General features: G+C 39.1%; 1 protein-coding gene across 1 annotated transcript in view; it reads left to right on the top strand.

Moving 5' to 3' along the window:
- Positions 1-423: 423 nt before the first annotated feature.
- LOC307099091 (serine protease inhibitor Kazal-type 10-like) overlaps positions 424-26,741 on the top strand; it is a gene marked incomplete at both ends in the record, with an annotated part of 40,679 nt that continues 14,361 nt past the window's right edge. The window contains 3 exons of the mRNA XM_079770284.1: positions 424-499; positions 18,755-18,792; positions 20,350-20,465. Of these exons, the coding sequence (XP_079626410.1) occupies positions 424-499; positions 18,755-18,792; positions 20,350-20,465 (230 nt within the window). The remainder of the gene's footprint in view (positions 500-18,754; positions 18,793-20,349; positions 20,466-26,741) is intronic.

Here is a 26,741-nt window from a genome sequence, read left to right as displayed (position 1 = left end):
GGCTGGGGTAGAGTGCTGCAGGAAACCCTATTGCAGGATTTTTCCCGCAAGGGGAACGCTAGTATATACATATATGTATATATGTATATACATATACATATATATATATATATATATATATATATATATATACACACATATATATACACACATATCCTATCTAATAAAGATTGAATATGCAAATTGACTGTAACACCATTACAAAGATGGTGGTGCCCACAGACAATAAGGAGGGAATATGCAAATTGATAGTCACTGCACGACAAAGATGGAGGTGGCTGGGCCGGATATAGGCGTTCCGCCCTGCCCCATCCACAGAGGGTTTCTGGGCCTGCTTCATCACCGCTGCTGTGGGGGTGGGAGGAGTAGAGACACAAGTCTGCAGGGGTCTGGTACCCAGCAGCCCCAAGCCCTATGGCCGCGATGGCAACAGGGGCCGCTGGGGCCGCAGTGGGGAAACAAACCCACAGGAAACTTGTGGAAATAGGGATAAACTATCGTAACTTTATCTCCCTTTCCACAAGATGAGAAAACTGACACTGATTTATTTAGTGATATGGCCCACACCTTTCTACAAGCAGGGGGTATGTTATGATCATTCCCAGGAAGGTCTGGTCAGAATACTGTCTCCAGGGTATAACACTACTATGGAAACACATATCATAGAGGAAACAAACTTTTGTTGGGTTTATTCTGAAGGTCAGAGAACATGCCACCCTAACATATGCCATGTTGCTATATTGATGATCTTGAGCTGCAGATGCTTCAAAAACAGCCAATGCAAGGAGAGGCTTTCACTGAAGTCTCCTGATCTGCCTAAAATTGGACCCCCCCCCCAAAAAAAAAGGAGTTTAAATCTCATAGGTCCCCTCAATGGGAAAAGTGTCATCAGCCAGCAAAGACTGACTCCTGTCATAGGACAGAAGACTAGAAGTTGTCATCACACCCAAACTTTGTTACAAGCTATCTCCCCCAATCCGTATTCATCTTTCCTAAAAATCATTTACTCACCTCCAAGAGGCCTATATCTCCGGTCACCTTTCCCTAGAAAAGAGGTTCTAAGCCACTTTGGGCAGTTATTCATTTTTCCCTGGGATCTCCCACATATATACAAGGTACACATGTCAATGAACATTTGTTTTTCTCTTGGCAATCTGTCTTTCAATTACAAGGACCTCTGCTAAGAACTCAGAAGGGTAGAGGAAAACTATGTTTCCTCCTCCATAATTCTATCTCGGGAAATCAAGTCCTGGGCTGAACAGTGAGGTTGGCTCAAGTGCCAATCAGTCCCAGCTGAGGGGAGGGAAGCTTCTAGGGGGAAATCAATAATATTGGCATCAAATTAGGACAGAGGGCACACACATGGTTTCTGGTGGGAGTTTAAAGTGGTTCAACATTTTTGGAGGATGATTTGGCAAAATCGATAGAAATGTTCAAGGTACATCCAAGAGTCTTCTTCTAGGAATCTCATTTGTTGAGATAAAGCACGAGTGCATAAGCCCTGGTCAGACCCCAGGATGCTACTGTGGGCTCCCCTTCCAAGATAGGAATACCTGCTAACAACCTGCATTTTTAGGACAAGGTGGCATCTATACTACTAAAAGGGTAATATGCTAATTAGACTGAACATCTTCTGGATGACCTTACAGACTTCTCTCCGGACAAAGCCATGGTGCCGGGGTTGAGTCACAGGCAGTTAGAGGTGATCAGACAGGCAGGCGAGAGCAGTTAGGAAGATAAGGCCAGCAGGGGAGAGCAGTTAGGGGGATCAGGATGGCAGGGGAAAGCATTTAGAGGGATCAGGCCAGCAGGCAGGTGAGCAGTTAGGAGCCAGCAGTCCTGAGGGCTCCTGGATTGGAAACGGTGCAGGCCGGGATAAGAGACCCCCCCTCCGGTGCATGAATTTTGTGTACCAGGCCTTTAGTATATGTAATACAATCCACAATATATATATATATATATATATATATATATATATATATATATATATTGTGGATTGTATTACAGATACCCCCCATTACCCTCCTTTACCCCTATCTGCCCAACCCCTACCCCCCCCAACTAAGCATACTCTTAACATACAATTGAGCGATCACGTTCCTTGATATTTTACCCCAAGAGTTGAGAATCTATGTACACACAAAAAATCTTTATTAATATAGTAGTTTTATTCCCAATTGCCAAAAATTGAAAACAAAGATAATCTTGAGTACATGAACGCACAAAGAAATTGGATACATTTGGTCAATGGGATATTACTCAGTGATAAAAAGTAATGAGCTATGAAGCCATGAAAAGACATGGAGAAAACCTAAATGCATATTACTAAAAAGCCAATTTGAAAAAGTTATACACTGTATGATTCCAATTCTATGACATTCTATAAAATATAGAACTGTGAAGATAAAAATATCAGTGGTTTCTAGGAGGAATGCGGAGAGACATGAATAGGCACAGCACAATACTTTTAAGGGAATTAATATACTCTATCTGATATTTATAATGATTGAAGGAGTTCAATAAACTTTTGTCCATAGCCATAGACAAACCAAGAGTGAGCCATAAGGTAAACTATAAACTATGTCTGACTTTGAAGTGTCAATGTAGATTTATCCTTGGTAAAAAAATAAAGTACCATTCTGGTGAGTGATGTTGATAATGAGGAAAACAGTAAATGCATTGAGCAGAAAAATCTATGCATTTCTTTCTCACTTTTGTGGTTAAATCTAAAACTGTTCTTAAAATTAAGTCTTAAAAGTCAATTGAGCATATATGTATGAATTTATCTTGAGTATATTTTATTCTATTGTTATACTAGAGGCCCGGTGCACGAAATTCGTGTACGGAGGGGGGGTGTCCCTCAGCCCAGTCTACATCCTCTCCAATCTGGGACCCCTCGAGAGATGTCCGACTGCCCAGTGGGATCGGGCCTAAATGGGCAGTCGGACATCCCTCTCACAATCCAGGACTGCTGGCTCCCAACTGCTCACCTGCCTGCCTTCCTGATTGCCCCTAAATCACTTCTGCCTGCCAGCCTGATCACCCCCTAACCACTCCCATGCCAGCCTGATTGATGTATAACTGCTCCCCTGCCAGCCTGTTTGCCCCCAACTTCCCTCCTCTGCCGGCCTGGTCACCCCTAACTGCCATCCCCTGCAGGGTTGATCGCCTCCAACTGCCCTCCCTTGCAGGCCTGGTGCCTCCCAATTGCCCTCCCCTGCTGGCCATCTTGTGGTGGCCATCTTGTGTCCACATAGGGACAGGATCTTTGACCACATGGGGGCAGCCATATTGTGTGTTGGGTTGATGGTCAATCTGCATATTACTCTTTTATTAGATAGGAGGATAGAGGCCTGGTGCGTGGGTCGGGGCCAGCTGGTTTGCCCGAAGGGTGTCTTGGATCAGGGTGGGGTTCCCTTGGGGCGTGGAGAGGCCTGAGCAAGGGGCCTGTGGTGGTTTGCAGGCCAGCCAAGCTGCTGATGACCCAAGCAGAGGCCCTGGTATCTGGAATTTATTTACCTTCTACAATTGAAACTTTTTAGCCTGGAGCAGAGCCAAGTCTCCTGCTGGATCCGTGGCTGCCGCTTGGATTTGTTTACCTTCTATAATTGAAACTTTGTATCCTTGAGTGGAGGCCTGGACCCGCCAGAGTGTGTGGAAAGCTTAGCTTCTTCTGTTGCCGGGGACACCCAATGGTAGCCATCTTAGCTGGGGTTATTTGCATACTCGCCCTGATTGGCTGGTGGGCATGGCTTATGTAGCAGAGTGATGGTTAATTTGCATATTATCCTTTTATTAGAGAGGATATGTCCATCTTTATACAGTAGCATACTATTTTTTATCACTATAGCTTTGTAGTTTGTGTTAAAATCTGAATATGTGAATATTCCAAATTTGCTTTTTTTTTTTTTTTTTTTTTTTTTTTTTTAGATTATTTTGGCTACACAGGGTCCCTTGCATTTACAGATGTGTAATATCTCCTCAAGATCCCCATTTCAACTTTTGGAAATATACATAGAAATGGAATTGCAGGTAATTCCATTTTAAAGTTTTTTATTACTGCATTCTGTATTAGTTTGCACTGCTACAAACAATGCACAAGGGTTCCAATTTCTCCACTTCCTTACACTTATTATTTTCTGTGTGATTTTTAAATAGTAGTAATATTAATGCACATGATATACACACACACACTAGAAGCCAGGGGTCAGGTGTATTACATTTGTGCACTGGGGGTGGAGTCTCTCAGCCCAGCCTGGGCCCTCTCATAGTCTGGGAACCCTTGGGGGATGTCCTTCTGCTGGCTTAGGCCTGCTCCCTGTGTTCACCAGCCGTGACCCCAGCTTCTGGCTGAACAGCGTTCCCCCAGTGGGAATGCACTGACCACCAGGGGGCAGCTCCTACGTTGAGCGTCTGTCCCCTGGTGGTCAGTGCGCATCATAGCGACCTGTCGTTCCACCCTTTGGTGAATTTGCATATTAGGGTTTTATTATATAGGATACACACACAAACACACACTTGTTATAATCTCTTACAAGCTGCTAATTTCAACTGCATATAAAAACAAATTGATTGAAGTTCTGTTTCCTTAGTTTATGTTAGTAATGTCACAAACTGTTATCTTTTCATATTGCATACCAATTAACTTATATAGGGTGGGGCAAAAGTAGGTGATAACCTGTGTGTATTGCATAGTCACAACTGCATACTTACTTTTTCCCTACACTGTATTGAACATTAGGTTTTATGCTCTGGTCTTTTAAACCCTAAAAAGGAATAAAAAGTGGATTTTAAAAATTAAAATAAAGTAAGATCTTATACCAGTAATTGTCCATGTATTTACCTTTACTGGAGAATTTTATATTTTCATGTCACTTTGGTTTATTTTCTATTGTCTTTTTACTTCAAATTGAAGGATTCGTTTATTATTTCTTATAGAGTAGGAAATGCCATTCTGTTTTCCACAGTGACTGTACCAGTCTGCATTACCACCAGCAGTGCAAGAGGGTTCCCTTTTCTTAGCATCCTTGCCAGCACTTGTTGTTTGTTGATTTGTTGATGATAGCCATCCTAACAGGTGTGAGATGGTACCTCACTGTCATTTTAATTTGCATCTCTAGGATGATTAGTGACTTTGAGCGTGTTTTCATATGTCTCTTGGTCTTCTATATGTCCTCTTTTGAAAAGTGTCTATTTAAGTACTTTGCCCATTTTTTAAATGGATTATTTGTGTTCCTTTTGTTAAGTTGTATGAGTTCCCTATAATTTTTTTGAGATTAAACACTTATGGGGGATAACATTTATTCTAGGGATGCAAGGATGGTACAAAATCCAAAAATCAATAAACATGATACATCACATAAACAAATTGAGAGACAAAAATCACTTAATCATATCAATTGATGCAGAAAAGGCATTTGAAAAAACACAACACCCTTTTCTGATAAAAACTCTCAGCAAAGTAGGAATAGAGGAACAATACCTCAACATAATAAAAGCCTTATATGACAAACCTACAGCCAACATAATACTCAATGGGAAAAAACTAAAACCATTTCTCCTAAGAACAGGAACAAGACTGGTATGCCCACTTTTACCACTGCGTTCGACACAATACTGGAAGTGCTAGACATAGCCATCAGATAAGAAGAAGAAATGAAAGGCATTCATATTGGGAAAGAAGAAGTAAAACTGTCATTATTCGCAGATGACATGATATTGTACATTGAAAACCCCAAGACTCCATTAAAAAACTAGACTTAATAAATGAAGTTGGTAATAGAACAGGATAAAAAATGAACATCCAGAAATCTATGGCTTTTTTATAAACCGATAATAAAATCACAGAAAGAGATACTAAAAAAAAATCCCATTTACCATTGCAACAAAAATGAAAAAATTGAGATACCTAGGAATAAACTTAACTTGAGGTAAAAGACTGTGCATGGAAAACTATAGGTTGTTAACAAAAGAGATAGAGCAAGACATAAACAAATGGAAGAATATAACATCTTCATGGATTGGTAGAATCAGCATCATTAAAATGTCCATATTGCCCAAAGCAATCTATAGATTCAATGCAATTCCCATTAAGATACCAACAGCATATTTCACAGACCTAGAACAAAATCTCCAAAAATCCATATGGGATAAAAAAAGACCTTGAAGAGCTGTAGCAATCCTGAGAAAGAAGAACAAAGCTGGAGGAATCACAGTACCATATATCAAGCTATATTACAAAGCCACTGTTCTCAAAACTGCCTAGTACTGGCACAAGAACAGACATATAGACAAATGGAACAGAACAAAGAACCCAGAAATTGACCCAAGCTACTATATTCAATTAATATTTGACAAAAAGGCAAGAGCATACAATGGAGTTAAGACAGTCTCCTCAATAAATGGTGTTGGGAAAATTGAACAGATACATGCAAAAAAATGAAAGTACACCACCAACTTACACCATACACAAAAATAAATTTAAAATGGATAAAGGACTTAAAAGCAAGATGAGAAACCACAAAAATCTTAGAAGAAGCCATGGGCAGCAAAACAGCAGACATATGTGGAATCGATATCTTTTCCCATACAGCTCCTAGGGCAATGGAAACTAAGGAGAAAATAAACAAATGGGACTACATCAAAATAAAAAGCTTCTGACCCACAAAAGAAACCATTAACAAAACAACAAGAAAGCCCTCTGCATGGGAGATCATATTTGCCAATGTCATCTCCAATAAGCTTTTCTTTTAAAGCCCTGCAGGAGTCACAGCCCTCTAGGACTGTCAATTGAGTTTTTTATTTTCAGATTCCTAGAATTCATTACTAGGGTGAGGTTCTCAAAATAGACACCAGAGGGAGTGATTGCAATACCTCCCTGCAAGGGCAAGAGCCATCTAGGACTGTCAATTGGATTTTCTTTTCAAAATAAAAGAGTGGAATCTCACATCTCATTTTTTATTCCTATATCAGCAGCATTTAGTACGGTTTATTACTCCTTTCTTCTCTTTCCTTTTTTTTCAAATCAGCATAATATAATCAATTCAATGAATGAATGAAGGAAGGAAGGAGTAATAGTAGCAGCTAATACTCATTTAATGCTTCCTAAGTACTCATGTCTTTCTTGATGTGCTTTTTAAAACTGATTTTTTATTGATTAAGGCATTACATATGTGTCCATATCCCCCATTATCCCCTCAGCAAACTCGCATACCTGCCCTCATCCCCCTGCTGTCTCTGTCCATTGGTTATGCTTATATTTGATGCGCTTTTTAAAACTTGGCTCCAATGATATCACACTCTTTTTTTTTTTGTGTCTGCTTTATCATTTCTTGTTCCTGTGGGTTTGCTTTATTGATTTCATTTTTATTTTGGTGCTGGCACCAAATGTACAGTCCTCTTCTCTTTTCTATTTCCCTAAGTGATCTTATCCATTCTCATGAACTTTAATTCCATTTTACATCAATGACTACAAGTTTGTATCTCTAACCGTTGTTTCTAAATGCCAGATTCTTGATATATCTCCATTCCCACACGTACTTTCATGTCCTGCTCAAATCCTTTTGGGCTCTACCTCTCAGTTCATGGGGCTCAACTTCCAACTGCCACTATCTGCTACCCTTTGCTAAAGGACTTTCTCTGAACACTGTGTACATATACACAGAGGGTCAGAAGCACCAGAAAGTCAACACATCTTGAGGTCACCTCTCAATCATTGGCTGATGAGGGTTGATGTATAATTATGCCATCTCCTTGCATTTAAAGTTGGATAAATCTGACCTTTATGTTGCATACTACCTTCAGAGTCTCACTAAGGAGTGAATTCCACTTCCACAGAGTGGTAAGTAACAAGTTAGAAAACACACTGTTCATTTATTGCCTTCATTTTCCTGCCTCCTGTCCCCAATATCCTACTGATGTGTCCTGTTTTGTCTCCTGAATCAACACATTTGTTCTCAAATCTTTACCACAAAACCTACTTCTGGGGGATCCCAGACAAAGATATATATTTGAGATACCTCCATATATTGAGATATCTCAAAATTAACATGTGAAGACCAAATTTTTTATTTTCCAAGATGCCAGCTAGTAGGTGGTGGAAGGAGAAAGAAGTACATGCCTCTCCATTTTGGAACTTCCTTAGAAGGTGGACACATTATTTTAGATGAAGGAAACTCAGCCTTAAGCATCACAAGAGGCCCTTACTTCCTCATAGAAGATGCCCTCTGTAGCATGTATGCGAGTAATAGCCTGAGCCCAGCTTTTGGCAAATGGCTTGTGATATTTAGCCAAACTGCAAAGTCTTTTTTCTTTAAAATAAATAACGTGGAACTTGTTGGTAATGACAAGAATATTTGCTGTGTTGGAGCAAGTCCTTAAGCAGCTATAAACATAACCTGTAATATTTCTTATCCCTAATTATGATTCCCAGTCATTTGGTCCTGTCCCAAATGTCCTTGGAGACATTTGGTTCACACCAAAAAGTTTCTGAAATGTGATCCTGTCAAAAACATAAACACTTGCCCTGCCCAGTGGGGCTCAGTTGCATGTGTGTCATTTCATGCACCTCAAGGTCACTGGTTTGATTTCCAGTCAGAGCACATACCCAGGTTATGGGTTGTTCTCTCTCTCTCTCTCTCTCTCTCTCTCTCTCTCTCTCTCTCTCTCTCTCTCTCTCTCTCTTCCCACCCTCAATAAAACACATTTAAAAGAACTACATTACATCCTAAGAAGTTATCCTTGCATTCAAATAGCCCATAATGTTTACTTATACCCTGGGTTATAGTATTAAAACATAAAAATGATTTCAGATTGTATTGGTCCAATGATTGTGATGTGCTGTCTGGCAATAATAACCTTTCTTACCTTGGTAGCCTGGCTGGCAATGACACATGGGGCATGTAGATATGTCAGGGCTCAGATCTTGTAGAAGAGTGGGATTTATATTAACTATGGACCAAATGTCTCCATGGATGCTTAGGACAGAGCAAAATATGAGGCTGTTTTGGCAGGGAACAAGTATCTCATTGCTCATTTTAGACAGGACCAAATGTCCTACAAGACTAGGGACCATGTATGTCAATGCTGGACACTGAATGTTTGAGGTGTTATCTCAGAGATAAGGAAAAAGATAAAATTGTGGCAGATATACCCCCCAGATCCAGATATAACATTACCTTGTGTTTATTCAATTTGTTCTTGAATTATTAATCTCTCCTAAAGCAAATGATTTAGAATGTTTTAAAAAGACCTGTATTCGCTGAAGTACGGCCATAATTCACCTATCGGTTGGAAATATCTAACCTTGAAGGCACAAGGATTTAATCTTACGTTTCATTTAGAAGACTTTGGAAATCAGCATTTTTCTTATTTACTTAAGAATCACAAGAGGTCTCACTAACAATTCTGACTCCTAGACTTCTCCAGTTTAACTTCTGATTCGGTAGGGCTAAGAAGCGGACCAGGGAATTGTACCACATATCTGTTCCTTCCCCTGCCTCTGTCTTATTTTCTCTGGATACATGAGGCATTTAGCAGACAGTTAGATCTGACCACTAATGTTTTATCCTGGTATCAATAAGCTGACATCTAAGATAGGTGGCATTTATCTAATCACGTAGGCCATTCTGATCACACATTTGTTCTCTCAAAGCACAAATTCATTCACAAATTCCCAGGATTTCTAGATATTGAAACAGAATTCAACTAAAATGAGATATTCTAATACACTCATTACTATCCTCATAAATTGTCTTGCTGTCCAAGTCACAGTGAGGTTTTTAAATTACTTGAATAATCACTTTATTAGAAAACAATATTATGTGTTAAAATTTGGTGTTACACTCTTAAAATAGTTTAATGTGGTGGATAAAACCACCAGAAAGTTTGCAGAGGCACTCACTTTTATAACCTGGCACCTATTAGCTATAAAGAGCTTGAAGATCTCATCACTAGTTTAAACTTACAGAATTGTTTTGTTGGTCATGTGGGACTGCATCAAGTTAAAAGTCTTCAGCACAGCAAAAGAAACAACCAACAAATGAAAAGACCACCTACAAAATGGGAGCAATTTTTATAAATCATGCATCCCATAACATCTGAAATACATACAGAACTCATATGACTAAATAACAATAAAAAATTCAATGAAAAGTTGGCAGGTGTGGTCAGTAGTTGAGCATCAACCCATGAGCCAGGAGGTCTAGGTATGATTCCCAGTCAGGCTACATGCCTGGGTTGTGGGCTTGATCCCCAGTAGGGGCATGCAAGAGACAGCTAATCAATGACTCTCTCTCATCAGTGATGTTTACATCTATCCCTCTCTCACTCTCTCTCTCCCTTCCTCACTTTGTAATCAATTTTAAACAATGTGCAAAGGATCTGTACAGACAATTGTTGAAGAGCACATGCAAATGACCAACAGGTACATGAAAACGGGCTGGAAAATCTTCAGGGAAATGCCAATCAAAGCCACAATGAGATATCACCATACACCTATTAGAAAGGCTATCATCAAGATGACAAACAAGTGTTGATGAGGATGTGAAGAAAAGGAAACTTTATTCACCATGAGTGGGAATGTAAGTTGGTATAAATAAGATGGACAAGAGAATGGAGGTTCTTCAAAAAATTAAAAATAGAACTACCATCTAAAACAGAAAAATCCCACTTCTTGGTAAATATAATGGAGATGAAAATACTTATTTCCAACATATGAATGGATAAAGAAGATGTTATATACACAATAATATGTTATTCAACCAGGAGAAAGAAGAAAATCCTTCCATTTGTGAAAACACACATGGTCCTTGAGAGCGTTATGTCAATGAGAGAGGTCAGACAGAGAACAACAAATACTGAATAATATTTTCACATACATGGAACCTTACAAAGCTTACTACAAAGAAATGGAGATTAGAATGGTGGTTATGAGAGCCTGAGGACTCAGGAAAATAAGGATATGTTGATCAAAGGGTAAAAAGATGGAGTTAAAAGATGAATAAGTTCTGCAGAAATAAAGAGCATTGTGATTATAGTCAACAATACATCAAAGTTGCTAAGTGACTAGATCTTAAGTGTTCTCACCACAAAAAAAGAAATGATTATGTGACGTGGTTAGGGGTTTATCTAGCGCTATGGTGTTAATCTTAGGTAATATACAAATGTATCCAATTAACATGTTGTAGACCTTAAAATCATACAATGTTTATGTCAATTGCATGTCACTAAAAAATAAAAATAAAAAACTTCAAGGCCAAAGTTATTAAGGAAATGTAAATTAACCACAATGAGATACTACTCTATACCTAACAAAGTGGCTAACATTATAATGACTGATCACACCAAGTGTGGGTGATGTGGAGCAACTGGAACTCTCAGGCACCACTGGTGGGAATGTAAAGAAGGACAATACTTTGGCAAAGAATTGGGCAGTCTCTTTAAAAGTTAAGGAACTTTTTACTTTATGAACTACCCTGTATTCCAGCCCTTCCACTGTTAGGCATTCACCCAAGTGAAATGTATGCATATGGTTAAGAACGACATGTATATGAATATTTGTGGCAACTTTATTCTGTATATCGCAAACTGGAAACAATGTAAATGTTCTGATACACAACAACACAGATGTTTCCCAAAATAATTTTGCTGAATAAAAGGCAAACTAGGATACATATGGCATATTATATCTATGTAAAAATTCTAGAAAAGGCAAACTAATCTAAAGTGACAACAGATCATCAGCTGCCTGGGGAGAGAGGAAGGGAGGGACAGGAGGAAACTTTTGGGGGTGATGGATACGTTCACGATCTTGATTGTGAAGATCGTTTCAGGGGTGCATATACATGTAAAATTTATCAGACTGCACAGTTTAGCATGTGAAGTTTATTATATGTGATTTATACCTGAGCAAAACTGTTGGGAAAATGTTGTAAATTGTAAGTTTTTGTTATTTTACGTTTTTGTTAGTTTTGCTAGTATATAATGACCTTGTATCCTTTAACCATAATGCATTTCTTTTTAATTTTTGTAATTGCCCTCACACCCTTTTTTTGGTCCCTTACCACAGCGGGGAGAGAGAGAGAGACAGACAGAAACATCAATGTGAGAGAGCCACATTGATTGGTTGCCTCTTGCTTGGGCCACTACCAAAGCCAGAGATGGACTCTGCAAGTGAGGTACATGCCCATGGCCAGAATCATACCCGGGACCCCTCAGTCCTGAGTCCTATGCTCTACCCACCTAGCCAATAGGCTAGGGCTGTAATTGCCTTTACATTTCTTAGGCTATTCTGCAGTGACTATTTGCTAATAGAGACAATTTTCCTTTTCTTTGTCAATCTTAAACTCTTTTGCCCTTCTGCCTTTTCTTTTTCCTTTTTTTATTGCACTGAGATCTCTTCATCTTGTGGGGAAGCAATCAAAATTACAGCATGAATTATGCTGTTTGCTGTGTTTCGCGATGTCCTTCATCAAACTGAGTGTCTACTTACATTTTAGTCATCAAAATTATTTTTATCACGAATAGCTGTCTATTGAGCTGGTCATATGATTTTCTCCTTTACTCTGTTAATATATTGAATCACATTTCTTAGTTTTCAAATGTTGAATCAACATTGAGTTCAGGAAAATCCTACTTAATAATAATCTTTTAGAAATATTGCAGTATTCAATTTGCTGATATTTGGTCAATAAATGATACAGCCCTTTTATGTAATAGATTTTCATTAACTATTTGAAAATGCTTCTCTCCTTATTCTATGCTTATCTGGTACAGGCATATTTAGGCATTTTTTATGTAAAAATCATTTAACAATTACATGCACCTATTTTATTTTAATTCATTTTTTATAATAAGTCAACTTTAATCAAATATATAAATATTTTAAGATTTATGTCATACTAAGCCACAGACCTAAGACATGAAGCACAGTTGTCTGGATTTTTTCGTTGTTGTTAATCCTCACTGGAGGATATTTTTGCCATTGGTTTTTAGAGAGAGTGGAAGGGAGTGGGTGGGAAAGGGGGAAAACAGAGAGAGAGAGAAACATCAATGTGAGAGAGACACATGTATTTGCTGCCTTCCCCACGTGCCCCAGTAGGGGCTGGGGATGGATCCTCAACCCAGGTATGTGCCCTTGACTGGGAATCAAACCCAAAACCCTTCAGTGCATGGGCTGTTGCTCTAACCACTGAGAAACACCAGTCGGGGCTGGCTCTAGATTCTTAAGAATAACCTATCATTATCATTTTAGAGTTTCCCTTTTTTGAGACTGGATCACAGAAATTTGAAACAAGCTATATTTCCAAAAGAAACCTAACATAAGTGTGTGAATAAAGCTACCCACAAACAGGTTTGTATATATTCACTAACTATGAAAGCTCTGGTTTACGGAAGTAGGAAGATTGATGTAATACTGTCCCAGAGATTGCTCTGTGGCTCTAGCTCAGTCACTCTCAACTGTAGCTGCAAGTTACCATCATCTTAGAAACTTATTAAAATACCAGTTACTAGGATCTCACATAGCAAATGGAATTGCAGCCTTGGGAAGGAACATGGGCTCAGGTAATTTTACAAAGTTCTCCAGGTGCCTCTCATAGCTATCTATGTTTTATAACTACTGATGTTCCAGACATAGTTGCAAATTGTAGTTTCTGACGTTCTTTTCATGCCTTATCTCTTGATGTTACACAGCTCCCTAACTTAGAAAGACTTCTTATCTTACCTATTTTAGGATCTATAACATACTTACCATTTTATCCTCTCCATATTCATTGTGCCCATCAGATAGAATTGTCCTCTAAACTTCCTGCTGTAAGAATGGCTTTGATGACCTCTGTGTGTGGCAACTTCCCAGTCAGTACCAGGGAAGTTGTCCTTTCCTCTATGTCCTTTCTCTCCTGACATTTGTTCTCCTATAGCAGTATTTAAAATACGCTAATCAACATAGAGGAGCTGGCTGAGGCTGCACAAGTAAACAAGACATCCGCAGTCTCCCTGTGTATTGTGCCTTCTGAGGTGGGTAACATGGGACATACATTGTTGTGGTTTTTGTATAGTATTGTTGTCAGGCCTGCTTCAGCCCTGGTCCTTCCAGGAATAATTGTTCCTGGATCTCTAAAGGATAGATTGAGCATTGAAAACTGCATGGATTCTTAAATGCTACAGGAGATAGTTTCATTGAGCTTTTTTCCATATGTACTACTTAATATGCTTAATTTTATTTGATTTGGGTGCAGAAGGAAAAAAGGGAACAGTCTTCCCTATGAAAAGGAAAAAAGGGATCAGTCTTCCCTATGAAAAGGAAAAAAGGGATCAGTCTTCCCTATGAAAAGTAAAGGGGTTTAGCCCTGCCTCCTGTGACTCAGTGGTGGGAGTGTCAGCCTCCCCTACTCCCAAGAAGGTTTCCCAGTTTGATTTATGCTCAAGGTCAAGTAACTGGGTTACAGGTTCAATTCTGTCACTTGCTGGGCACCTGTAGGAGGCATCCAAGGAATGTTTCTCATACACAGATCTCTCTCTCTCTCTCTCTCTCTCTCTCTCTCTCTCTCTCTCTCCCCCCCCCACTCTTTCTCTCCCTCTACCTCTCTCTTCGTCCTTTCCAATCTCTCTGAAAATCAATGGAAAAATTATCCTTGGGTAAGAATTTTTTTTAAACAGTATGTTATTTAATAGTATTCATCCTTCCCTAGGTTTCTCCTATCTTATCGCCTCGGAGTTTTAAAGTTTGCATTTTATATTAGGTCCATGCTTCATTTAGACTTAATTTCTGTGATGGGTATAAAGTCTGGGTTTTAGTTTATTTTTTGGATGTGGATATCCTATTGTTCAGGCACTATTTTGAGAAACTATCTTTGCCTCATTATAATACCTTGGCTCAGTTGTCAAAAATCAGTTGTGACTATTTAAGGGGGTCTGTTTCTGGGATGTCTGTTCTCTTCCATTAATCGACTTGTCTCTTCTTCTGCCAAGGCCCAGTCTTGATTACTGAATTAATTATAGTGAGTCTTGAATTTGAGTAGCATCAATTGTCCAGCTTTGGTCTTCTCTTTCAATACTCAATTGGCTATTCTGGATCTTTTGCCTTGCATATAAACTATAGAATTGGTTTAATAGCAGCCACACAATAACTTGCTGGGATTTTGATTGGGACTGTATTTGATTAGGTCAAGTTGGAAGTAGCTGACACCTTGACAATAGGAAGTCTTCCTATTCATGAACATGAAATATCCATCCATTTATGAGTTCTCAGGCTAATTAAAATAAATTCATTGCTCATGCTTCAGTACTTTGTTTTGAACTAATTTTATCAGCCTGACTATGCAGACTCTATTTAAAGTCAGCTAGGCTATACTGACTTGATCTTGTTTCTTCACTTATTCCTCAGATCAGATGATTCAATATAAAATTTAGCACATTGTACCGTGTGGATTCAATTTCACTCGAGCCTTCTTTCTCTCATGATCTTAGTATTTCTGTATTGTACTCCAGCCAAAAATCAAAGCTGGCTGCCTGATATTCATCTGGGAGCTTTTTAAATATTCCTGGTGGTGAAATTGTACTATAGCTTTAGGAGATTTCCCCTTGGGGAAAATTGATTAAAAGGAACATGATAACTCTCTGTACTATTACTTACAGCTTTATGAGAATCTCCATTTATCTCAAAATAAAAAGTTTAATAAACCATATCTCCAATGGAGTCAAATGTGCCCCTAGTGTTGCAAAATACTAAAGGCATATAGCCTACCTAATAATAGACAAATATGCAAATTGACCATACCTCTGACACACCCACAAACCACGCCCACAAGGCACGCCCACCATCCAATCAGAGCGAGCATGCAAATTAGCCCAAACCAAGATGGCTACAGCCACAGAGAGTAAGGTTTCCTAGGTAACAGAGGAAGCCAAGCTTTCCGCCTGCCCTTGCCAGGCCTAAGCCTCCACTCAAGCTACAAAGTTTCAATTATAGAAGGTAAACAAATTCAAACAAATGGCGGCAGAATGGAGCTTGAGAGAACAGGCCAGGGTTGCCGCAGGCAACAGGGGAAGCAAAGCTTTTCACACACCCTGGCAGGGCCCACCTGCTTAAGGCAACAAAGTTTCAATTATAACCCCAACAGAAATGGCTGCCGGCCTCAGAGGGAGCCCCAGGCTTGGCTCCGCTCCAGGCTATAAAGTTTCAATTGTAGAAGGAAAATAAATTCCAGATACCAGGGCCTCTGCTTGGGTTACCAGGGGGCGTGGCCGGCCTGCAAACCACCACAGGCCCCTTGCTCAGGCCGCCCTACGCCCCAAGGGAACCCCCACCTGAACCAGGACTCCCTTCAGGGCAAACCAGCTGGCCCCCACCCGTGCACCAGGCCTCTAGCCTATCTAATAAATGAGTAATATGCAGATTGCAACACACAATATAGCTGCCCCCATGTAGTCAAAGATCCTGCCCCCATGTGGACACAGGATGGCCACCACAAGATGGCCAGCAGGGGAGGGCAGTTGAGAAGGACCAGGCCTGCAAGGGAGGGCAGTTGGAGGTGATCAACTCTGCAGGAGAGGGCAGTTAGGGGTGACCAGGCCGGCAGAGGAGGGAAGTTGGGGGCAAACAGGCTGGCAGCAGAGTGGTTAGGGGGTGATCAGGCTGGCAGGCAGAAGCCGTTAGGGGCAATCAGGAAGGCAGGCAGGCAAGCAGTTGGGAGCCAGCAGTCCTGGATTGTGAGAGGGATGTCCAACTGCCGGTTTAGGCCCAATCCGGGATCGGGCCTAAACGGGCAGACGGACATCCCTTGAGGGGTCCCATATTGGAGAGGGTACAGACTGGGCTGAGGGACAATCCCCCTCAGTGCACGAATTTCGTGCACCGGGCCTCTAGTATGGATATAATTACAGTTTCCAAAATTTATTCTTCTCTTTCTTGCTTTGATTCTCCTTTCTTTCCAACTCGGTAGCTTGAAAAGCTTTCACATCTCTTCTCTATTTTAGGGTTTTAAAGCACTGTTTATTACTTTATCCCCACCTCACAGTTCTGAGAATATCATAATATCATCCCAAATCTCTTACTGAGGGAAGACCTATTGAGAGTTATTGATGTGGCATAACTCACAAGCTGTTCTATAGCCTCTTGGCAGAACACAGAATACTCTGCCTTATGTTACTATGAGTCATCTATTTTAACCCCATCAAGCTCCTCAACAGCAATTCAATAATGGAGACTCCTCAGCTGGGTGAAGGTGGTTGACAAAGAAAGGGAAACAAAATGGGCACAGTCTCTAGAGCTGGAGGCCTCAGGCTCCACTGCCTCCGGTTTCAGGGAGGTTGGGTGGGAATCTATGGGCTGGCCATGGTGTGCAGCATTGCTGTGAGGCCTGGTCCAGGTCAGTCCTTCCTAAAGTGTTTCTATATTCTGAGGAAATGGAGATTCTAGTGTGCACATTTCCTTAAGTGGTGTCAGGCTTCTGTGGACTGAGCCAAGGTTTGGGAATGAACAGCTCCATCTTAAGTGTGCTGAGAATGTGTCCTAGTGTTTCTCTCAAGTCTCTATGATGCCTTCTGTTCCCAGGTGAGTCTCCTTGATCCTGTGAGTTTAGGCAAAGAAAAAAGGGAAAGTCCAATATAATTAGGAACCTAGGGGAGCAGCAGGTCCTTTGCCTGTAAGAAACTTTCCTTTAGAAAGAGGAAATTTGTTTGTGTGTCAGGTGTTGTGAACATTCCTTTTGGGTTTTTTCTTCAGACTTGATAAAATGCCTTTCTTCTCATCATGGATCAAGGTTATTTTCTTCACTGCCTTGGCATTTTTTCTTTATTCTGGTGAGTACATTTCAATTCTGGATGAAGCAGTTAATATATCATAGAAATTGCAAGAGATGACTTCTGTTATCTCAAAATGGAGCATCTTCTTTTATTGGGTTTGTAATATTTTAACTGGCCTAAAGAAAGGGGGCAAGTTACAAAGCCCTTTTAAGAAATTACATCTGTGGATTGCTGTTTCTCTTTTCCCACCTTAGAGGAATGGAAGCAGAGAGGTGGGTTAGAATGAGCAGAACTAAGCTTTTTGTTCATTTATGACTAAAATTATTTACCTAATTATTATTATTACTTTTTGGAGGTGAGATTCTACGTTTGCTAAATGCAGAGTGTAGGGAGTAATGATGCCTCCTAGATCTGACATTCCTTGGCAATCTGATTTGTTGTCTTCTGGTTCTGAGGCCACTAAAGTAAAAACTTTGTGTAAGGGGAGAACTCATTGACCCCTCTCCTGGAAATTTAACTTCCGTTAGTGCAAGGAGACTGAAGAATTTGAGTAAAGTAGTTTTATGGTGTTGAACAGACCCCAGATATTAAAACTAAGTACTATTTCATTAAGTGGTAATTAATTTCTTTTTGTTAGGTGACTTTATGCAAGGCATATTAGAGACATTAAACAAGGCATTGTCTTCTCTGACTAGCATGTCTCATTTATTACAAAATGAATAAAGAGAAACATGTTATCTTCACAGGAGAGTGTGGTGATTGCTGCACAACACTTACACATATTTTTCCCAGATGAGAATAATTTGGAATTTTATTTCTAGATTTGGAGCTATTTTGTGAACTTACTGTTTTGATACTACCACAAGAGGCTCACCTCAGAACTTGGAGGTACTGAGTAGGCAATATGTGTAGTATTTTGCTATTAAAAACTATAGGTTCTTCCTACAGGGACTCTGATTGTTTTCCGATTCTTCTTTTTTTTACGTTTTCTTTTGTGTGCTGGTTACAGGAAATTCTCTTCCACTTGTAAAACGCGTGCGCAAACGGGTAAGTTTAATTTTGATTAATTTTAATATTGAAAAAGACGAACTTTTAATTGTTTCATATTGTAGGTTTTAATAGCAAATTTCACCAAATGCTCTGCCAGTGTTGCACAGTGGTTAAGCTTCCACCCATGAACCATGAGGTGCCTGGTTCAATTCCTGGTCAGGGCACATGCCCAGGTTTGGGCCAAATCCCCAATTGTGGTATGCAGAAGGCAGCCAACGGATGTCTCTCTTTCTCTCATTAATATTCCTATCTATCTACACCTTTCACTTACCTCTATAAAAAAAAATATTCACCAAACAAAATGTGTAAAAGAGTGATTCTCAAAAGAATTTTTTAATTGTGCCATTATTATGCTAGATTAAATGAAATTAAGCCAGTCTTAAAAAACTATTTGGTATTTTGGATAAGATAAAAATATCCCATTATTTCAAAGATTCCATTATTGGGTATTCTTGTTATTTGCAAGCATCTGATAAAGGTTACAGTGGCCCTAGCTGGTTTGTGGCCCTAGCTGGTTTGTGGCCCTAGCTGGTTTGGCTCAGTGGATAGACCTGCTGACTAAAGGGCCCCAGATTCAATTCCAGTGAAAGGCACATGCCTGGGTTGTGGGGCTCTGTCCCCAGTGGGAAGCATTCAGGAGGCAGCCAATCAATGATTCTCTTTTATCATTGATATTTCTATCTCTCTCTCCCTCTCCCTCTCCCTTTCTATCTGGAATCAATAAAAATGTTAAAAAAAAAAAAAAAAAGGAATTCTTCCCTAAGACTGTAACATAGAAATCTTACCTGAATTTCTAGCCTGCCCTAAAAACTTACCAGTCCCCACAACTGTATAAGCCATTAGTTAAAATCTCTTTATCTCTCTCCTTAAAAAAAAAAGAAATAAATAAAAGAAAAAGAATAACGTAGAATTGTGTATACTAGCAAAACAAGAGGATTACAAATATTATCCACTTAAAGGTGGATAAAATAATAATTTTCATATATTCACAGAGCAGAATATTATATAGAATAAAGAAACATCTACATAGCTAAAGTTTACAAATACATTTTAAAAGCCAGTCTGTCAGAATACATACCACTATGTTTATTTAGGTAAATTACCAATACAGACATTACTACTAACCAAAATTTATATACTTACACAAGTACTAATGTATTGAATATGTACATATCTGCTGATAATCTAAATGTTTCAGATACTCTAATACTGAAACCATTGAGAAATATAGGGAAATTATTAAAATTTCATCTTTCTACACCTTATGGTATGAAATAATGGGGAAATCTGATGCAGGCAGGAGGAGAAGTGAAACAAGGGTAGCTAATTTATACAAATACAATCAGCCATTTGTCTGTATTTTACAAATAATATTGGGTTTGCAAAAATATATCAATAATATTTTATGACTAAGTGGATGATTCATTTCCAAACCTCATTATACAAGATTTTCATTCCATTTTGATGCATGGTATCTTGTAGTAAGGTTAAAGAACATTTTATTCAAAGAGTTCATTACCTGACAAAGTTTATGTTCTTCTTTATGTTTAACAGCCAAACTGTGGTGCATATAAGGGTCGATTAAATGTTTGCTCCAACCAAGTGGATCCAATCTGCGCAGGCCGTGGCCGTACTTTCTACAACGAATGTGTTTTCTGCTCTGTAGTATTGTAAGAACACAAAAAAATGAAGTAACCATCATAAAAATGATAGGAAAACCCAAGTTTCTGATAGCCTAGGCACAGTATATGTGGGAAAAAAATTGTACTATCTCAGTAAAAGTCACAAAATCACACTGGTACCTTTCCCAGGAGTTCTCATTTGCAAAAGCGGTTTGGTATATGACCTCTCAATATAACTCTGTTGGATATTTTGCAAATGTACAAATCAATTAATTTAGTTTATTCATTAGGACTTACAAATGTCAGTCTATGGCCAATATATTGAATTCTGAAGTCCCTATGATAACTGATAATCTCTATGATGTAGCTTCAAGCTACAGGGAACGTAATTGAGCAAGAAACACTACTTGACTACAGAAATTTTAAATCCATCACAATGGGCCTATTCATGCTAGAGGGTATCCTGTGATTTTGGTCCACCTTTTCTTCTGAACTCCAAGATAGACTGCAAACCTTCTTTAGAGAGTAGGGCATTCTAGGACACTTCCACCCAACCTCCTTTTCTATATCCTTCACTCCAAGGAATTTGCATTCTAATGGTTCAGCCAGCCTTCTTAGCTTCCTCCTCACTTTCATTCAAATTTATTTCCTCTTATTTAATCCCCAATTCACTTCTACTTCTAGAGAATCATTCAAACAATCTCCAGTCATATCCTCTCTCCAGTATGAGCGGGTTCCAAGACTGAGCCAGGACTGACTATGTAGGAAGAGTCAAGTAGCCCCATGAGGGAAGGATGTGTGCAGGACTGGGGAACATGTGGGTCCCAGCTGCTGGTTGAGGTGGAGCACAGCCTCTCCACAATGTGCACTTAATGCAATACCCAGTTAATTTTGAATGCTGTTTATAACAATTTCTGTTTCTCTTTTTCCTTTGCAGAGACTCTTATAGACCACCTAAATTTCGGCATTATGGGAGATGCCCGGATAGATAGGGCAATCCTATTATGCAGTGGATTCTACACCCAATCAGAGTCTTTTCAATCAGGGCATTAAATTCCTAGGTGACCAGACAAAGCCTTCTATGCTATAAAAAAGGGAATATAGAGTGTTGAAAATTGTCTCTCAACTCTAAGAACTTTTGATTGATTTTCATTCTCTGTTCAATTATTAAATAGCAGATGAAAAACTACCTTAATCGTGTGTTTGATAATATAAAACCTAATGCAATTTACAATCATAAATATTTCAAATCAATACAATGTTAAATGATATTAGCATTTTTAAAAATACGACATTGCAATAAAAATGGTGGCAGAGTAAGTAGATGCTTCATGGACATGCTCCCAGGACCAAACTGGAATTACAACTAAAATGCAGAGAAACTTCCTGAATAATCAATGGAAACTCACAGGAGAGACCCTGAGACTCCAGGACCGAAAGTGGAGACTGCATAGAGACTGGAAGGAGGGGTGGAGGGACAAAAGGGCTGGCCAGGCACCCACAGACAGCAATTGAAGTCCTGGAGATATATCCCAGCTGTGGGAGATTGCCACTGGGAACTCTGAGATATAATCCCCAAGCTAAGTCCCCCACCTCCCAGCAGAGAGCACCATTCCTGAGAAGGGTACCCACATTACAACTGGCTGTGAAAGGCAGCAGTGTGCTGCCTGCCAGGGAGTGACAGATAAAAATTCAGGCACCCTCTTAAAGGGCCAATGCACAAAATGCCCTGTGAAGCCACCCACCTGTGCTCCAGCAGAGGGAGGGTAAAGTGAACTGGAGCTGTGAGAGTAGAAGCCAGGACAGGGGACTAGGGGATAGAGCTCAGAAGACAGACACCCCAAGTTTCCTGGGCTGTCATTCCCTCACGCAGCAGAGGACATCTTTCCCACATAGATATCTGCCTGGCCTGGGGGGAAGATAGTTGACACACCTTATTGGAAAATACCTTGCCTTGATGTCCTTAAGAGATTAAAAATAACAATTAGCCTCCAGGCAGAAGCAACTGCCCAGTCTGTTGAAAAAAATCTCAACACGTAAGAGGATGAATGCATAGCGGGCAATTCAAGTTGGAATCCTATCAGTCTGTAGGCCAGTGATGGCGAACCTATGACACGCGTGTCAGCACTGACACGGGTAGCCATTTCTGATGACACGCGGCCACATGCCGAGGATGAAACATTTGCTGCTCCTGAGGATGAAACATTTGCGACTATAGTCTTGGAGTTAGTTTTTTCCTCAAAGTGACACACTACCCGAGTTATGCTCAGTTTTTTGGCGAAGTTTGACACACCACGCTCAAAAGGTTGCCCATCACTGCTGTAGGCAGAGGAGGCCTCTGGAAGCTTTAAGTCTATGCCTGATCTAATTATTCAGAAACAGCCTTTAACACTGTCCTTCACTAGAGATTGAAAGGTGTAGAGGATCTACCTAATACATAGTCACAAACCCAAACAGACCGCCAAAATGAGGAGACAAGAAACAACCTCCAAATGAAAACCCTAGAGAATTTTATAGAAGAAAAGATAAATGAAGGGGAGATAAGAAATATATCTGAAACAGAATTCAGAATAATGATGGTAGAGATGCTCAACCGCATGAAAAATGATAAAGTAACTATGAAAAAAGAACAGTCTGAGATAAAGGAAGACATAACACAAATAAAAAACATTGGAAGGAATACACCACAGATTAGGGGAAACTGCGGATTGAATCACTGAATTAGAAGACAGAGTTGAAAAAAATCAGTCAATCAGAGAACCAAAAAGAAAAAAAAATAGAAAACAGGAGGACAGCTTAATGGACCTAAGAGACAACATAAAACATAACAATATTAGAATAGCAGGTGTGCCAGAAGAGGCAGAAAGGGAGAAAGGAATACAGGACGTGTTTGAAGAAATAATGGCAGAAAACTTCCCTAACCTGGTAAAGATAAAAGTCACACAAGTTCATAAGGCATAGAGAACCCCAAATAAGAAGAACCCAAACAGATCCATGCCTAGGCACATCATAATTAAATGACAAAAATCAAAGACAAAGAGAGAATCTTAAAGGCAGCAAGAGAAAAGAAAACTGTTACCTACAAAGGAGTTCCCATAAGCCAGACACCTGATTACTCATCAGAAACTCTATAGGCTAGAAGGGAATGGCATGAAGTACTCAAGGTAATGGAAAGCAAAGATCTGATACCAAGATAACAATATCCAGCAAGACTATCATTCAAAATAGATGGACAAATAAATAGCTTCCCCCCAAAAAAGAAAAAGGCTATAGGAGTACATCATCACCAATCCAGCATTACAAGAATTGCTAAAGCAACTGCTGTAATGAGTAGAAGAAACAGAGAAACCTAGCCATACAGAATTAAAATGGCAATAAATAGGTACCTATCAATAATAACCCTAAATGCAAATAAATTAAATGCTCAAATCAAAAAGCATATAGTAGGTGACTGGATACAAAAACATAACCCAACTCTATGCAGTCTACAATAGAACCACCTCAAAACAAGACACACAGAAGATGTGAAGGGATAGAAAAAATTATTCCATGCAAATGGAAAAGAAAAAAAAAAAAGCTAGAGTAGCAATACTGATATCCAACAAAATAGACTTTAAAAAGAAGGCCATAATAAAAGACAACGAAGGTCACTACATAATACTAAAGGGATCAACCTAACCAGAGGATATAACCCTGGTAAACATATATGCACCTAATATTGGGGCACATAAATATATAAGGAAACTTCTAAAGGACTTTAACAGAGAGATCGATAACAATACAGTCATAGTAGGGGACTTTAACACCCCTCAGACTCCACTGGACAGATCTTCCAGTAAAAAACTTAACAAGGAAACAGAGAATCTAAAGGACACAATGGATCAGATGGATTTACTTGACATTTATAGAATATATCACCCTAACGCAGCAAAATATACATTCTTCTCAAGTATACATGAATAATTCACAAAGATAGACCACATGTTAGGGAATAAAACAAGACTCTACAAGTTCAAAAAGATTGAAATCATATCAAGCATCTTCTCAAATCACAGTGTAATGAAATTAAAAGTGAACTACAGTAAGAAATACCCAAAACTTTCAAACACATGGAAGCTAAAGAGCATGCTATTAAAGAATGAATGGGTTACCAATGAGATAAAAAGAAATAAAAAAACTTCCTAGAAACAAATGAAAATGATCACACAACAAGCCAAAATCTCTGGGACACAGCAAAAGCATTCCTGAGAGGGAAATGCATAGGACTACAGGTATACCTCAGAAAACTAGGAAAGTTAGCAATAAACTATTTAATACTACAACTTAAAGAACTAGAAAGAGAACAACAAGAAAAGCCCAGAGTAAGTAAAAGGAAGGAAAAAAGAAAGATTAGAGCAGAAACTGATAATGCAGAAACAAAAAAACAATACAAAAACTCAATGAAACCAAGAGCTTGTTTTTTGAAAGGATAAACAAAATTGATAAACCATTAGCCAGACTCACCAAGAAAAAAACAGAGAGGACCCAAATAAATAAAATCAGAAATGAAAGTGGATAAGTAACTGCTGGAAACTGAACATTGAGACATTGGAAGTTAAATGTGAAAAGGGAATCCGGAATGCTGGTCAACCTTAATCGCTCTGAATGGTCAGAGCTAGTCACTCATTGTTTAGTTGAGACATTGGTAGTTAAAGCAACTCTCGCCCGTTAATTATATGTAAATTTTTGCTGATTGTCTATTGTTGGAATTTCCTGCCTAAAGGATATGGGTGTATCTCAGAACCCCAATAAAAGGGATGGCAAAGGCCAGAGCAGTGGTAGTCCTCCCCCTAGAGGTGGACTCCCGCCTGGCCCCCCATTTACCCAAATTAACTCTTTTCCAGTCTCTTTTCATTTTGATTGCGGCCTTCTCTAGAAAACCGGACCTGAACGGGATCTCTGAAACATGCGGGACGTGACAAGGGATTCCACAAGTAACCACTGACACCTTGGAAATACAAAGGATTGTAAGAAAATACTATGAACAACTATATGCCAACAAGTTGGACAATGTGGTTGAAGTAGAGAAATTCCTAGAAAAATATAATCTCCAAAAACTGAATCAGGAGGAATCACAAAACCTGAATAGGGCAATAACAACTGAAGAAATAGAAGCAGTAATTTAAAAAACAACAACAAAAAACTCCCACCAAACAAAAACCCAGTTTGGATGGCTTCAGAGGGGAGTCTAACAAACATTCAAGGAAGAACTAATACCTATAATCCTCAAACTATATCAGAAAATCCAAGAGGAAGAACTAGCCCAAATTTTATAAGGACAGCATTATCCTAATTTTAAAGCCAGATAAAGACATTACAAAGAAAGAGAATTACAGGCCAATATCCCTGATGAACATAGATGCTAAAATCTTCAACAAAATATTAGCAAATCAAACCCAGTAATATATTAACAAGATCATACTCCAGATCAAGTGGGATTTATTCCAGGCATGCAAGGCTGGTACAATATTCCCAAATAAATAAATATGATATATAACATAAACAAATTGAAAGACAAAAATCACATGATCATATCAATAGATGCAGGGAAAGCATTCAACAAAATCCAACACCTGTTTTTGATAAAAACTCTCAGCAATGTGGGGGGAATAGAGAGAGCATATCTCAACATGACAAAGGCCATATATGACAAACCTACAGCCAACATCATACGCAATGGAAAAAACTGAAACCATTTCCCCTAAGAACAGGAAAAAGACGAGGAATACTCACTCTCACCACTCCTGTTCGACACAGTACTGGAAGTGCTAGCCATAGTGATCAGACAAGAATAAGAAATAAAAGGCATCCATATTGGAAAAGAAGGAGTAAAACTGTCATTATTTGCTGATAACATTATATTCTACATAGAAAACCCGAAAGACTCTATCAAAAAACTACTAGACTTAATAAATGAATATGGCAATAGAGCAGGATACAAAATTAACACCCAGAAATCTATGGCTTTTTTATCCACCAATAATGAAATACTGAAATATTTCTCACAGAAAGAGAAACTAAAAACAAAAAAATCACATTTACCATTGCAACAACAACAAAATTAATATGCCTAGGAATAAACTTACCTAGGGAGGTAAAAGACCTGTACACGGAAACTACAGGACGTTGACAAAAAGAGATAAAGGAAGACATAAATGGAAGAATATAACACGTTCATGGATTGGTAGAATCAGCATCATTAAAATGTCCATACTATATCCAAAGCAATCTATAGATTCAATGCAATTCCCATTAAGATACCAACAGCATATTTCACAGACCTAG

This window comes from Cnephaeus nilssonii (genome assembly GCF_951640355.1).
Source record: "Cnephaeus nilssonii genome assembly, chromosome: 5".
NCBI lineage: Eukaryota > Metazoa > Chordata > Mammalia > Chiroptera > Vespertilionidae > Cnephaeus > Cnephaeus nilssonii.
Note: the sequence above shows the minus strand (reverse complement) of the source record. Positions and strands in the feature narration are given on the sequence as shown.